This window comes from Aspergillus welwitschiae, assembly GCF_003344945.1.
Source record: "Aspergillus welwitschiae strain CBS 139.54b unplaced genomic scaffold BDQ94scaffold_46, whole genome shotgun sequence".
Classification (NCBI taxonomy): Eukaryota; Fungi; Ascomycota; class Eurotiomycetes; order Eurotiales; family Aspergillaceae; genus Aspergillus; species Aspergillus welwitschiae.
In genome coordinates this window covers 93,902-108,034 of record NW_020798740.1, presented here as the reverse complement: position 1 = coordinate 108,034, position 14,133 = coordinate 93,902, and the positions used below count along the sequence as shown (strand labels likewise).

The window sequence follows — 14,133 nt, the reverse complement described above, 5'->3', positions numbered from 1 at the left end:
TGGGAATGCTGAGAGGCGAAAACCAGGTGTGGAAAGGAACCAGAGTCAAGAGTCAGAGCCAGAGAGCCAGAACCAAAATCAAAACTAAAACCAAAACCAAACCAAACCGAAAAGCCTCCATGCCCAACCCGGGCCCCAGAAGTTGTCCAGTAGTGGGCAGTCCCTATCTCGGACGGGCGTGAAGAGTCATCGTTCCTCCACTCCATCCGCTCCCGTCCTGGTTCCGATCATCGTCTGCCTTCCCCTTCTACTTTACTTACTCCGGGCCCTCCTCCCTCTCCTCTGCCAGCAGGGCTGATTGACTGACTGGACTTGACTTGACTCTTACTTGCCATCTCTTCCCTCTCTCGCCCTTCACTCACTGATATCCTCCCTCCCCTCTTCTCTTCCTCCCCTTCACCCTTGTCATCTTCTTTCTTTCTTTCACTAGAAAAGGAAGTGTGACTGAGAGTGTAGAGTCATTCTAGTTTCCTTGTTGTCTTGCTTCACTTACTTTGTACTCGGTTCCTGTTCAGTTGTCTGTTTGGCTCTTCTGCTCTTCCCGTTGCCTCTCCGCTCACCCTTTTTCGCCCGCTTTGTGAAAGACGAAGCGTGGTCCCTGCATCCGCCCAAGAGTCTCAAGACCAGTTCCGCCACTCTAGCCACTGGCTGCTGCGTAAGTAATTTCATTCCCTTTTCTCTCTCTTGTCTGTTTGACTCTTTGCTGCGTCGTTCCACTCGCCTCCGGCTAGCTTCAGGTTGCCATCTCTGCCTGTGATTTAGTCTGGCCGCCACCCCAGTTAGTCATTGTCTATTGCTCCGCCCCCCGTATAGTCACCGGACTCTTGGACCCTCACCGTGAGATCCGGAAGTAAGAGTCATAGACGAGCGCTAAAGTGGAGAGATACTCATAAGATCGTTGCTGACTCGTTCCTTCTTCGCCTTCCAGTCTTCCTTGAGCCTCACCAACTGTTGTCTTCTGCCTCCGATACGACTGCTGACTGCCTGGACAAGCGCCGGTTATCTCGCCTGCTTGTTGACAGTCCGCCGCTCTATCGGCTCGTGATATAACCTCCAGCGCCTGCGCATCTCAAAATGTACCCTGTTGTTATCAAGTCTTCTGTTCCGATCACCCGTGTTGCAGACTCCTCAGATCTCCGAACCTCCGGCAAGACCGCTGCGTTTGTTTAAATAGCTTCCAGCATCTGTCATTCTAGAGGGTCACGTTGACATTATCTTACGTGTCTTCTCTGGTTACGCGATATTCGGCTTGATCTATTCGGGACTCTCCAACTGGTGATCGGAACATTAGACGGTAAACCCCTTCTTCTTTTCCCGATTCCTTGACACGTACCACTACTTCACCGGCATCTTCCTCATACCCACATCTACCGCCCGACCTCAACCCAACAGCATCACTTTATATCACGATCACCGTGCTAGATGATTGTTGTTCTCTCGCTTGCCTAATCTGTCCTACTATACCACAACTATATCTCCGACAACCTGGCGAATTTTCTCTCTTAAGGGTCTGCCGTCGCCTGCGATCAAAAAGACGGTTCCTTGTCTTATCGGCTACACGTTCACGGTTCACGCACAACGGTTTATTGAAAAAAACACACGGTTTAAATTTACAGTCTCGTGTCATATCCGACGCATAGAAGGAAGGCTAGCTCAAGTTTGTTAGCCCTCTGGATGACCATTTGAGGTACTTCCGGACCTTTTCTTTTTTTTATTGTCAAAAAGTATCAAGGTCGCTCGACTGGACATCATCCCGGATATGTCAGGGATTGACATTTTGGGTTTGAAGGATCCAAACCCGAACAGCCAAATCCGAACGGCTTATGCGCACCCGTATGCATCCTCGGTCTCTTCCTCCGCCTCTTCCTCGTCCTCTTCGGTCTTCTCGCTAGATGGCCTGTCCACTCAGAGTTCGATCTCCTCCACCTCAACGAACCCGGTTGATGTGATCTGGGAGAATGAAGGCGAATATCAGGCTGGAGGAAGAGCACTCGCTGCTGCAAACGGTGCGCGCGGTTACCTAAGGGGCGTGGTCCCGAAGGCAACTGATCCTGCTATTCCGCCTGAGTTACGTAAGCATCCGCGGCGGACCAACAGTTCATGCACGCGGCCTCCGCCGTGTCTTTTGAGACAATCGGAACGGAAGGTCAACTTTGTCGATAATCTTGTCGGTAAGTCTGGGGAGCTGTCCGTTTATCATGATGTGGTTGTGGTTCAGAACTAAGTACACCGTGAAGACACCGCGTCGCAGATTGTTGAGGTCATTTGGCCCTTGTCGGCTGTTTCGCTGCGGAGTGATTCGGCGACTGGATGCAAAGGCGTCTTGCCTTTGCGAACATTCATCCAGGAGACACTCCGCCGCTCCCGCACCAGCTATAGCACCCTTCAGGTGGCGCTATACTACCTCATCAAGATCAAGCCCCACGTGCCGAGCCATGACGTGACTCAGGACCAGGCCCGGGGCAAGCCCGTTTGCCGGGCTATGCAGTGTGGGCGGCGCATGTTTCTTGCAGCGCTCATCCTCGCATCCAAGTATCTCCAAGATCGCAACTATTCTGCTCGCGCTTGGAGTAAGATTTCCGGCCTGAACACGGCGGAGATCAACCAGAACGAATTGATGTTTCTGGAAGCGGTTAACTGGCGACTCCATATCCCCGAGGCTCTTTTCCAGCGGTGGACTGATATTGTACTGAAGTACACTCCCGGCGCTGGTAGTATGGCTTTTGGGGACGGGCACTGTTGGCGTACAATCATCCCGAAGCTCACCCCTGACTTGGAGGAATTTGACGTCAGCCCCGCGACACCTAACATGCAGTCTCTTGGCTCCCGCTCGGTGTCGGACTCGCCATCTCCTCGCGGCACATCGTTCAAAAGGGATCTTCCCAGCCAAGCAACGAACGAGCCCGTCAGCTTGCCCTCCATTCACGAGCAAATCGCGGCATGCGGGCGTCAAGCGTTGGAGTCGGTGACTCGTAAAGAGACTGCACTTCCCTCTCTTCCGTCACTGCCGCCCATGCCACGGCCGGCCATGTTGCCCACACCGCAGATGACTCCTCAGTCGAGCATCGCCTCCACTCCTGCAGTGAGTGCTGGCGGTATCCCTGCGCACCGCCGATACATGCAGACTGCTATGTCCCAGGCGCAGAACATGTGCACGGCGCGGTCGATCTACGACCAGCGTCCGTCACTACAGTTTTGCCCTCGGGCTAACACGTTTGATGGTTACCCCAACTTGGTGCGCCGGTCCTCTCTCGCCCGCTCGGCTTCCTCTGCGTCGTCTCCGGATTCGATGATTTCGGATGTGTCAAGCATGTCGTCGCAGTCATCGCGATCATCATCCATGTCTTCCAGCTCTTCGACCGGTGTGTCTGCTATGCCTCGCCTGGCCGTCCAGGCGACGCTCCGATGCACTGGCAACTCCCTCAAGGAGTGCCGCAAGAATCTGGCCATCGCATCGCCCATCGACGAGGGTGCGCTTGGAGACATCTATAGCTCGCCCGAGACCTATGGCGGTCCTCTTGGCCAGGTTCCGGATCTGTCCGGCTACTCGCTGGAGCCTCCGGTTGATCTGTCTTCAGCTCATGAGGCAGCACAGAGTCTTTGTGCTCTTTCTGGTGCTGTCCCTCGCGCTCAGCAAACGATCGAGCAACAGAACGCTGGCCAGCGTGTGTGCCGTAAACGCGGCCGCACCGGATCCGAGGACATGCTGCACGGTCAAGTCCGTCATCTCGTCAAGTCCAAGACCTTTGCTGAAGGCACTGTACTACCTGATGGCAACATGGCGGATCTGTTCCTGAACTCCGAGTCCCGCCGCTCGCAATCTCTCACCGCCTCTCAACTGAGTGCATTGAACTACAACGTTCCGCTCTCAGGCCCCGTTGGCATGAAGCGTGCTTGCTGCGGCAGCGAAGCCAGGAAGATTGCGCTCAACCCAAGCATGCGGGCAGATTACTAGGTCTCCCAGAATATCTGGACCTCATTCATTTACCATTTCCTTTTCTTTGCGGAAAAGTGTTTACATTCATACCCATAATTCTATTCTGACCAAATCTGGTCCGGTTGCAACAGCAGCGGAAGAGACGCAGACCGGTAGGGAAAAGTTTTGTGCGAACTTTCTCAGGTGATTCACGCGTTTGGGGAAAGCAAAAGTCGTCTTTGTATATACCCTGCAGCTGTTGTTGATTTGGGGAGGCTACTTGTACAGTGGTACTGCTATTGGCAGACTGCTGGTGTATGATGTACGTTGGGGAGGTTTGTTGCTATCTTTTGACTATTTTTCTGTGCACATTTGCCATATCTATCGTTATTTATTTCTGTCTGTCATCGCGGCACCGGAGTGTGGTGGGAACGGTCGGGTCTACTTCTTTCACTTGTTTTCGCCTGCATTATTCTTGACATCTGACTACATGGGTTGCGAAGGGCGAGGGAACGCATTATACTATTACTGCGGAGTTTACTGGCAAACGAAGGATTCTGCTCGATTATTAGGACACTCATCCTCTGTACAGAGGATAAGCAATACGAAGATGTTGTGAGAGATCTATGTTCCGTGACTGTATTGTGTCTGATCACCCCACTTTCCATGGGTACATTGTAGAACATAAGGCCAGCCTCGTCCGTGAACGGAGTCTGTGCATCCGGACGGGGGCACTTCGGTGATCAACTCGCGCCACTATGACTCACCGCAACTATGATGGCAGAAGTGGTGGTCAGCTGGTTACTTTGGATAGAACCCTACTCCGTACGGTCGGGGCGTTTCCCCGGTGAGTCACACCGTGGCCTCAGGCAGGCACCGATGTCGGACAAGGCCGGAATCACCGGATGCGACCGGAAAGTCACCTGCCCGACCGTTAAGAGTCACATGGGGCCAGCTAAACCAAAGGCAGTCTAGCGTCCATCAGATAAGATCAGATCGTGACCTTCCCCTCACGGTGACACCACTTCCCTTGCTGGTAGCTACCTCTCTTTATCCCTTCTCCCATCTCTTGTCTTCTTCCTTATCTTCTTATCCATTTCTCTCATCGACGCAGCTTCTCTACCTTCTCATACATAGGGCACCCATCTACAACACCACGATGATGGCCCGTCCACTCATCACCACCTTCTTCTCCGCACTCGTCCTCCTAACCCATCTCCTCCTCCACGTCGGTGCCAGCCCTCTAGCCGAACAGGCTCCTCTCACCGACACAACCACCACCAACTACAACCTCGACACCGACACCGACACCGACACCCTCATCCCCTCCTCCTCCGACCTCAACACCGACTTCGCCCCCCCATCCTGGTTCACCTCGACCCTCCTGGCGCGCCGCCTCCTCGCCCTCTCCCGCACCGGCACCGCCTCCACCATCTTCCCCTCCCCACTGCCCCCCAACTCGCACACGCCCCCCTCCCTGGCAGGCCACTCCACAACCCAAACCGAATACCTGGCCGACTGCGACCCCTACCTCCCCGCCAACGACACCTCCTCCGAATCCCCCCGTGGGCTCGGCAACCCGACCTTCCTGGCCCTGCACGTGGCCACCACCTTCCGCAACACCGCCGCGGGGTCCAACATCTCGCTCTCGCTCGACTGGTGGGACCACGTCAACGACACCACCCCCGTGTGGCCCGGGTTCCCGCTCAGCGAGGCCGGATTACCCCGCGTCACGCTGTTCGGGTATGTCGAGCCGTTCGAGACGCCTGTGCCCGAGGCGGTGGAGAGCGCGTTGACGAAGTGTTTCCTGGAGAAGCATCCTGATGCTGAGGCGTGGTTGCCTGGAAAGGAGGGCGCGCCGCATAGTAGTTATTGGGCAAGGTTGAGGGTGGAGCAGGTTTATTGGATTGGAGGGTTTGGCGGGTTGCAGAGGATTGGGTGGTTGAATGTTAGTGAGTGGAAGGGGATCACGCAGTGGGGGAGTGGTGGTGGTGGGGGTGGGTTTGGGGATGGGAGTGGGAGGGGGTGGGGGGATGTGAGGTTACCTGGGGAGAAGGAGTAATTTGTTAGTTATGTATAGGGGGTGGTGTGGATTATGAGTGCTGGGGGTGAGGGTGGTGATGAGGATGATGATGATGATGGTATGAATTACGAGGAAGGATCAAGGATGATGATTGATGATGGTGAACATATGAACTACGAGAATGGATTATGGATGGTATGGAGATGATTGATTGATTGATTGATATCTGCTTTGAGATATGGACAAGGATGTGAATATGTCTTGATGCCACCACTAGTACTATGAACACAGTGACCTGCATAACATTTAGTTAAAGTCACCACATAGTCCGTCGTTTGACACATTCCGGCGACTAGCACACACCCCTTCGACATCACTTCAACCGGCACAGACAATTCTCCAGAGCAACGAGTGTCTCTTGGACATCAAACTAGTGTAGCACGCACATACGTATTGTACCATCATCACGATTTCCTTATCAATGCGCTCCCCACCCTCTCATACCTTTCATTAAGCTGCATCTCGCCCATCAACAACCATTCCCCAAAGCCATTCAGCAGAGCGCTCAAGCAGCATCTGAGTTCGGCGGTTGAATAGAAGACAGACCATTGTGCCCAGGCAATGCCTGTGACTGGAAAGGAGTCCGACCAGCGTCACGTCAGCTTTCATAGAAAACAAATCAATCTAGTGAATGGTTCAATTCCAGACCACTTCCCAGAACCATCCGAGCTATGAGCTCGAGTAGCGCCTGTCATCGGCAGGATTATCCAGGCTATCAAAGCATTAACTGTGCAAAGAGAGCCAACCGCGCCTCTAACAGACAGAAGCTCATCCAGATTACCCGGGCAATATCCATCAGTGTTGGAAAGAGCTTGATCAGCAACACTACACCACCATCTGTAGGCAGCGTGCCCAGCATACCAGTCCAGTGAGGAGGGTATTTGCTGACCGACTCGACTTGGAGGAAGGGGTCAATGGAACCAAACCCAAACCCAGACAATGAAGCGGGCTTGGCCATCTTCGCAGTCACCTCGATAAGGCGTCGGTTGTGGGCTTGGATCGTGCGGCGAGGAAACTTGAGGTCAATGGTCATGTACCGGACACCGGGGATGTCTTCGCTACTACAGCCGTAGTCGGTAAGCTGTCCGACGCAGCGGCGTACAGAAAGTAGACGCATAATAATGGGAAGTACGATGCCACACCGGACTTCGTGTGGGCTAGAGTATCCTCTTTCGGATCAAAGACGTAGTTTGCAGATTGCTTGGAATGTATTTCCTAACTGGTTGTTACTGGTCTTCCCCAGTAGATAAGTCAGAGATCCATCAGCAATTGAAGTCGAGGTTTTCCTTCAGTGTCTAGACGGGTCATCCAACTGCCCTTGGTTGGTTTCTTTTGTTTGTTATCGTCTTCGAGCAAGAGATATCTGGCATTGTGTTTGAGAGGAAGCCATTGGAAGACATGATCCTTCATATAGGTTGTTACTGGTACCGTTACTGGTACCAGTAGAAAAGCCGAAGATCCATCAGGGTGTAAGATCAAAGCTTTGTCTCGGTGTCTGGTAGATCATTGGAACTGTTCTTGACTTGTTTCTCTGTTATTGGTATTCACCTTCGGGCAAGAGCTGTATCTACCATCGTCATTGGAAGAAAGCGATGGCTGATTCTGATTCCTTCTAGTATGTCACAGAATATAACCATAGACCACCAGGATCTGATATTGATGTTGTCTTCGTAGTCTCGATGGGTCGTTTGAACTGCCCTTGACTGGTGTCTCGTGTTAACCAAGCAGATTGATTATTTGAAGACAGAAGGAAGAGATATATTTGTAATAACTTGACAAAGCGTCAGCCACGCATGTTGCACCATCTTGTTAGTTCCAAGGAATTTGTCGAGCAATTGTGTGGTTTTGGTATAGTATGATATAACTCGTTGCCAGCTTGGGCAACCTGCATCGTATGTAGAGATAGATTTATATCGCAGATTGTTTCTGCATGTCAGCTGGTTTGACTGATTCTTCGGACCGCTTAGAAGGGATAACCAGCAAGTGACGGAGTCAGGAAGACAGTTTCATGTTCCTTGCCCAACCCATCATGGCGTTCTCCATCGAGCAATAGCGCATCGCTGTTTCAACTGGCGTACGCAGCTTGCGTCTTGCCACCCCGAGCTGAGTTGGAGCAAGAAAGAGTACCGAAAATGTGCCCGTATACATGCACGATAATAAGCGGAGATGGTACTGCGAATAACGAAAATTGTCACCCGGAGGACATGCAACAGCATCTCGCAGCGCACAGGACTCCTTTTCTTGGCGGGCAAGTTAACAAAGACAACAAGAGCAGATTCAGGATAAAAACGAAATGTTTGGATTGCCAGAAACACCAAGAGGAGTTCGAAAAGAAGGACGTCTTGATCGTCCCACAAGCTATAACCCCGGAGCATGTGTACTGTTCGTACCCGTGATTCGAGTCCCGGTCTCGTAGTGTTGAAATTGCTCGATCATGGTATATTGGTCGTTCGTAGGGCCTAATAGAAGTAAAGTCTGCCTACAGCAGACCCTTCGTACCTTTCTTATATGAAGCAGCGCCTTTGATATTCTCCAAAGCCCTGACAAGTGAGATGTTATAGCCGATATTGGTTTGATTCCGATGATTGCCGTTCATCACCTTCTTTATAATTTCCAACGGCGGTTATTCCTGGCATGACTTATAGAGTGTTCTCATTCCAACATCAACAGCGGCTGGATTGTAACAGGTAAGTAGACTCTTATATGTCTTTGGATTGCTTGTGCGTGTGGGGCAAACCGCAAGCCGCCTCTGAAGTGGATGTTCCCGGAGCACGAAGCGTAGCCACATATCACGGTCTCTCTTCTGCGAATGCATATCACTGCTAAATATGTAATCGTAGCAGGAAATTGACTTTTTGTGCCACGCCACATTGACAAGTCAGCGACCAATCAAGGATTGGGCTACTGAGACTGAACAGGGTAGATCTGGCGGCCAGTCCTGGACTCGGGAACGGTCGACCAGATGTCATCGATTGTGCGGCCCTCGACAGTTGTAGACACACCGAAACCTGGATCAGATCGGTGAACCAGATGATTTTGTCGATTGTCTATCTGCCATAAAGATCAGATACTCCAGTCTCGTTAGACACTGGGCTGAACAGCAACCGTTATCTGCTGGGGAGTAGAAGCCGCCTCAGAAGCACGCAGCATAGCCACGTAGCCATGGGGTCCTTTCTCTATATTGGCCCATTCAAAGTAGCGGGGCATATCAATGCTATATAGATTGTAGCAGGAAGTCTGACCTTTTGTGTCCATGGATAGTCTGTTATTCTGCTCCGGAGTGGAAGTCGCCCAGGAGCACGCAGCATGCCACGTACCTACGCGGGTCTCTGTACGGAGCCATAGGGCAGAAAGGCCCGTAACTCGATTGGCCATGGGTAGTTTGAAGACCAATTCTAGTGATGGCACTTATGCGAGGACACAAAGTTGGTTAAAGCCTTGCCTAACTTTGCCACTATCCATTGACAGTCCTCAAAACTTCCTGATTCCATTCAATGGCCCTTCATTATGTCCCCATGGAACAACGCGCTGGTTCTCTGAATATTCCTTAGAAGTAATGGGCTTCAGCATGGTGTGGATTCCATACTGCCCGATTATCGCCTGGGCTATCTTAAGTGCCTTAAGCACCCGAAGAATCGGTTTTATTCCCATCGAAGCCCAGTATAGCTGGGACATTGGTCTCTGTGTAATGGAATCGTCATCTGCCGCGAGCAGTCTATCTGGAAGGCTGGTTGTTACTTGTCGAAACCGGAAACCGTCTCCTGTTGGGTAAAGCCTGCACTCACTGGGCTACAGGTAGTGATACAGCCATAAGAGGAACATATGACTTCATCAAACAATAGTCAACATCTTGTCTTGTCCGCATCGAACAAGCGAATGTTGAAGAACCGCGAAGCGTGTGCCTTTGAGTTTGGCACCCCGATTGATAGCTTCACACTGCGATGGCCGTTCATGTATCGTCTCACTTCCGCGAACGCTCTTCGACCGTCTCGTTTCTCTGTATTCCATCGAATATTGGAAGCAAACACATGTGGCTTGCTTGACACCGTCTATATATCGTTTGGGTTTGCTGCTCTCTTATGGAGAATGCCGCGCGACCACCGTTTTAGAAGGTCCACGATCCCGGAAGTGTCGAGTGCAATTGCTTCTCGCTTCATTTCGTAGCAGCAAAACACCCCATCAGGGGCCGGATGTAATATTCAATGTTGTGAGGATGTCAACATTCCTTGGCCCTGTCTGCCTTCGCTCGTATCCGCTCTCCCATGCGGGATACGCTCTCCCATGAGGCTGTGTCCGCAGTTGTACACCCTGGAGCAATGAACCTTTCAAGGTCAATTAGACATTGCGTTCCTCGTTACAAAACCACGGTGTATTTCTTCGTCAGGAGCTTTATCAGCCCCTTGCAGTTATTCCAAGCATGAAGTTCGGCCGAAGAAGGGCATCGTAGGCCGTCGTCATGAAGTCCATGTTTGGCCGCTATGGAGGGTTTGGTTTGCCAGTAAGAGCCGACTAGAGTGTGTCGAACAGACTCCAACAGCCATCCATTATGTCTCCTGTTGTTGTCTTCCATTTTATATATGCCATTGGAATGATATTGCACGCTCAGATCGAGCGGTATCTTGGATTGTTCTGGGTGATTTCTTCCATCTTGAAGATCAAGACGCGGCAAGTGAGGGTATCTTCTTCCTAATCGATTGCGCTAAGCACCCATAGTAGGCCATTGGAACGACATGGTTACCAAGATCAGTTGATATACTTTTCCCCTCCACATGTATCTATTCATGATACAGAAGCATGGTATTCGTGGTAAACGTTCGTGTTATAGTAATTCCCACTGTCGTCTCTGCTTTTGGATTGTGTTGACACTGTTCGGCGGTCAATCTTTCTTTATGACAGCTAAGGTGTCGCCGAATTCTCCATGTGAGTTGGCGCGTCTGACGTAGCTTCCAGGTTAAGAATAATGGAGCCCTCCCATAAGTTGAGAAGCGTCCACACTATATACGAGGCTCATCTTTCCTCTACCCCAGTCATGAAGGTTTCTGTGCCTGGGTAGGGCCGGCTAGCGAGTTCGCGAGGAGATAAACTTGTCCAGGCGTAACATGCAATGAGATGTGTCAAGAAGCTTTGACCATTCCCCAGCGCAGACGGACACCGGCGAGAAGTATGTCGTCTCAAATGTTAAAGTGCATGCAAGAGAGACCTAGGCGAAGCGTTGGCCGTGGAAGACAGAAGATATAGTGAGGATGCAATAATGACAACCAGGGATGACGAGGCACGACTGGTTCCAGACTTTCTGATGTTTCAGCTCAACGAATTGCTCCGTGATTCATTCGTCATGAAGTTGAGGAAGTTGCTTGTTCTTCAATACACCATCATTATTGACCTCAGTCCTAAATTTTTGGCACAGATTGGACCGGCTGACTGGACTCAATTGGCGTGCTTAGAGGTGGCAAGACTGACTGGTAGGACCATGATTCAGGTTCATCATTCCGAGGCTGTGAGCAAATATGGAAAGAGAGTAGTAGGTGGCGATCGCGCGATCGCCCCGTCGAGATCACTCTGCAAAATGAGCGAATGCGTACCCAGTCGTAGCTTCGCCTCCTCCTCATAATGAGCTATATGGACCCGGGCTCTGGCGTTTGAGACGAAGAATGGCCAGCTACAGTCATGTTCATGGCCCAATACGGGCAAGGCCAAGGTCGCTGGGGGCTACATTTCTGGGTGTAGTTCCATGATCTGGTGAGCTGCAGAGCAGGGGGGCAGTTAGGGAGATATCGAGAACTATATGACAGTTTCCCGTGCCCGCAAGCAATAGCGATCGGAGACTGTTATATTGAGAAGACGGAACGTTCCACGAGCCGGTTAGTTTCGTGCACACTGGCCCAACAAATTATCCGCTGCCGGCTTCTGCCTCTCTATGAACGTCTGGCAGCAGGAGCCCACGAACCATGTGATTCTCGAGTCAATTGTAGGTCAAACCTGGCTTCTTTACCACTCCAGTCAAAGTTCTGAACAAGAACCTGAGTTTCGAGTTGGAAAACTTGTGCTTTCGATGTATGCTGACCGCAGGCATGCTTTCTAAATCTCCAATTTCGATCGATCGAGCAACAGATATATATTCGAAAGCCTGTGGAAGAAATCGTTAGCTCCATAAGAAACAGGGCATGTCAAATATAGTCTTACCATTGTCCTGCATCCTCGTCTTTCGTCTCGTACTATGACAGACTTCATCACCCAGCAAAGGGCGGCGTGCTTCCAGCATTCTTTAGTTTATAGGCCCAGTGTCATTAGGGCGTCGGTGACACACAGGCTCAAGATTAACACTTTCCAAGCCTTCATATCGAGTCTTCTGAAGGGACATCAACACGTCCTGTGTAAAAGCCCGTTCCCTTTATTTATAACGGTGACCACGCTACCGAGTAGTGACCACACCGATGACTTGTACGTACAAATCCCAGCATTATATGTTCAGTCTGGAGTTTCGGTACAATCTTCCCAGAAACGACACGGGTATTTCCATGATCATGGCTCTAGCTCTTTGGCCTCTCAGCCATCCCGTCTTTTTTCTATGTATCCGAAGCCGTTCCCTATGTGATATAATAAGGGCCAGTCGACACCATATAAAGGGTTTTCAGCACGTAGGTGGCCGTACTTAGGCTCGTACGATCATCGGGTCCCGAAGCGATCCTTTCTTACAAACAAACCGCACTGGGCCTTGATTGGAGTCGAGAGCTTTCTTATACTCGAGACAGACAGCCTATTGCCTGTTATCTTCTCTCAGAGCCAGTGCACTGAATCATGAGTACTTGGAGATGGCACCCTTTTCTGTTGGTATATGCGTAGCTGTCTTCATTGCGCCAGCCTCAATACAATTGGGAACCGTGTCCCAATCCTACCGATCTTTTCATCCCCAATATATCGCGCCGCGCACGTCCCGCAGGAGCGACCGTAGGACGCCAGGATACCTGCCTATAACAACAAAACATGAAATAAGTATCCCAGTTTCAAGGCGCTGCTTGAAGTCTCTATGCTTTTTGTAACGCGTCTTGCGTGGCAGCTTCTGCCAATTCATTATGTGAGTGTCGTAAAGAAGCGGCTTCTTTTCCGGGTCCCGGATGGCAACTTTGATAACGTGCGGACCTTAAAACAGCAATTGGGCCCTTCCATTGATCCCTTCGTCTGCCATTCTAGCTCAGACATTGTTTCTCTGAAGCCGTTCTTTCTCTCAGCTGCTTATACAGTTCAGATAAGTTGCCTGAGCCATGCTGAGCTCCCAGGCTGACGATAGGTTCGTGCGTGAATACCACGAAGGATTACGTCCCTGCAGGCTCCCGCGTACTGGAGTATAGTAGGCAAGTGTCTAAAGAGAGACGTTGAATCGTGAGTGACGTGGTTTGTTACCAGTCTTATATACCACTGTCGACAGTGTCAGGATTTCTTAGAAAGCTTCTGTGCTGAGTATGCCAGAGCCACAAGACAGTATTCAGCTGCAAGGCAGCCGAGCAGTATGTAATGTCTCTGGAGTTGAGACGGGTAGCTGATTATCAGGATGGATGTGATGCCTGTGTGAGTATCAGATGAGAAGTTTATATAAAAAGAGAATATTATATGTAAATAGGAAGCTAGAGGCCTGGATGATGCTCTGGGAAGAAGAGGAGAGAGAGAAGAGGCTTTTTATGTCCGCTTGAGAGGCAGTGACGCTGATGCGGGAATGTGAAGTGTTGACGTGAAGTACGTGTTGAAACGTGAAGTTCAAGTTGATCAGGCAGCGGGATTCACATCCTAATGCTACCGTATTAACGTATATAATTCATCGTAATTGCTGACTCGTCACTGCTATCCTGCTTAGTCGTTCACTATCACAGCGCCGTGACGACCAGGAAGCCCTTCAATTCCGTATCATTCCCGCAAGAACCGATTCTATCAAACTAAACTCAGCTCGAGAACCTCGTCACGAGTGAAGTAACGCTGCATGAACAGAATCACGGATTAAACCAATACATTCAACAACATACACAAAGAAGTAAACCACAACCACCATCACTAACCCTAAGACACACGCAAAAACACTCCGGGTATATCCACCTATCCATCACCACAACCACCCCCTACCAATATCCATTAACCAACCCCA

At 50.8% G+C, this 14,133-nt stretch overlaps 4 protein-coding genes across 4 annotated transcripts; 2 read left to right on the top strand and 2 right to left on the bottom strand.

Moving 5' to 3' along the window:
* Nucleotides 1–1,759: 1,759 nt before the first annotated feature.
* Nucleotides 1,760–4,138, top strand: BDQ94DRAFT_183567 (putative G1/S-specific cyclin Pcl5; the record flags this gene model as incomplete). Its single annotated transcript, XM_026774448.1, has 2 exons — nt 1,760–2,171; nt 2,238–4,138. The coding sequence occupies 2 exons, from the start codon at nt 1,760–1,762 to the stop codon at nt 3,953–3,955; spliced, it is 2,130 nt and encodes a 709-aa protein (XP_026621362.1). The 3' UTR covers nt 3,956–4,138.
* Nucleotides 4,139–5,075: 937 nt separating this feature from the next.
* BDQ94DRAFT_162879 (uncharacterized protein) lies at nt 5,076–5,978 on the top strand (the record flags this gene model as incomplete). The annotated part of the gene is made up of 1 exon (XM_026769624.1): nt 5,076–5,978. The coding sequence occupies one exon, from the start codon at nt 5,076–5,078 to the stop codon at nt 5,976–5,978; it is 903 nt and encodes a 300-aa protein (XP_026621361.1).
* Nucleotides 5,945–6,301, bottom strand: BDQ94DRAFT_152170 (uncharacterized protein). The gene has a single exon (XM_026767913.1). The coding sequence runs from the start codon at nt 6,238–6,240 to the stop codon at nt 6,010–6,012; it is 231 nt and encodes a 76-aa protein (XP_026621360.1). The 5' UTR covers nt 6,241–6,301; the 3' UTR covers nt 5,945–6,009.
* A 297-nt stretch (nt 6,302–6,598) lies between these two features.
* Nucleotides 6,599–7,749, bottom strand: BDQ94DRAFT_152169 (uncharacterized protein). The gene has a single exon (XM_026767912.1). The coding sequence runs from the start codon at nt 7,114–7,116 to the stop codon at nt 6,715–6,717; it is 402 nt and encodes a 133-aa protein (XP_026621359.1). The 5' UTR covers nt 7,117–7,749; the 3' UTR covers nt 6,599–6,714.
* Between the last annotated feature and the right edge of the window lie 6,384 nt (nt 7,750–14,133).

Bases quoted from the DNA above. Each gene is read 5' to 3' on its own strand.
- BDQ94DRAFT_152170 (XM_026767913.1), bottom strand. From the start codon at position 6,240: ATGCAGGTCACTGTGTTCATAGTACTAGTGGTGGCATCAAGACATATT.
- BDQ94DRAFT_152169 (XM_026767912.1), bottom strand. From the start codon at position 7,116: ATGCGTCTACTTTCTGTACGCCGCTGCGTCGGACAGCTTACCGACTAC.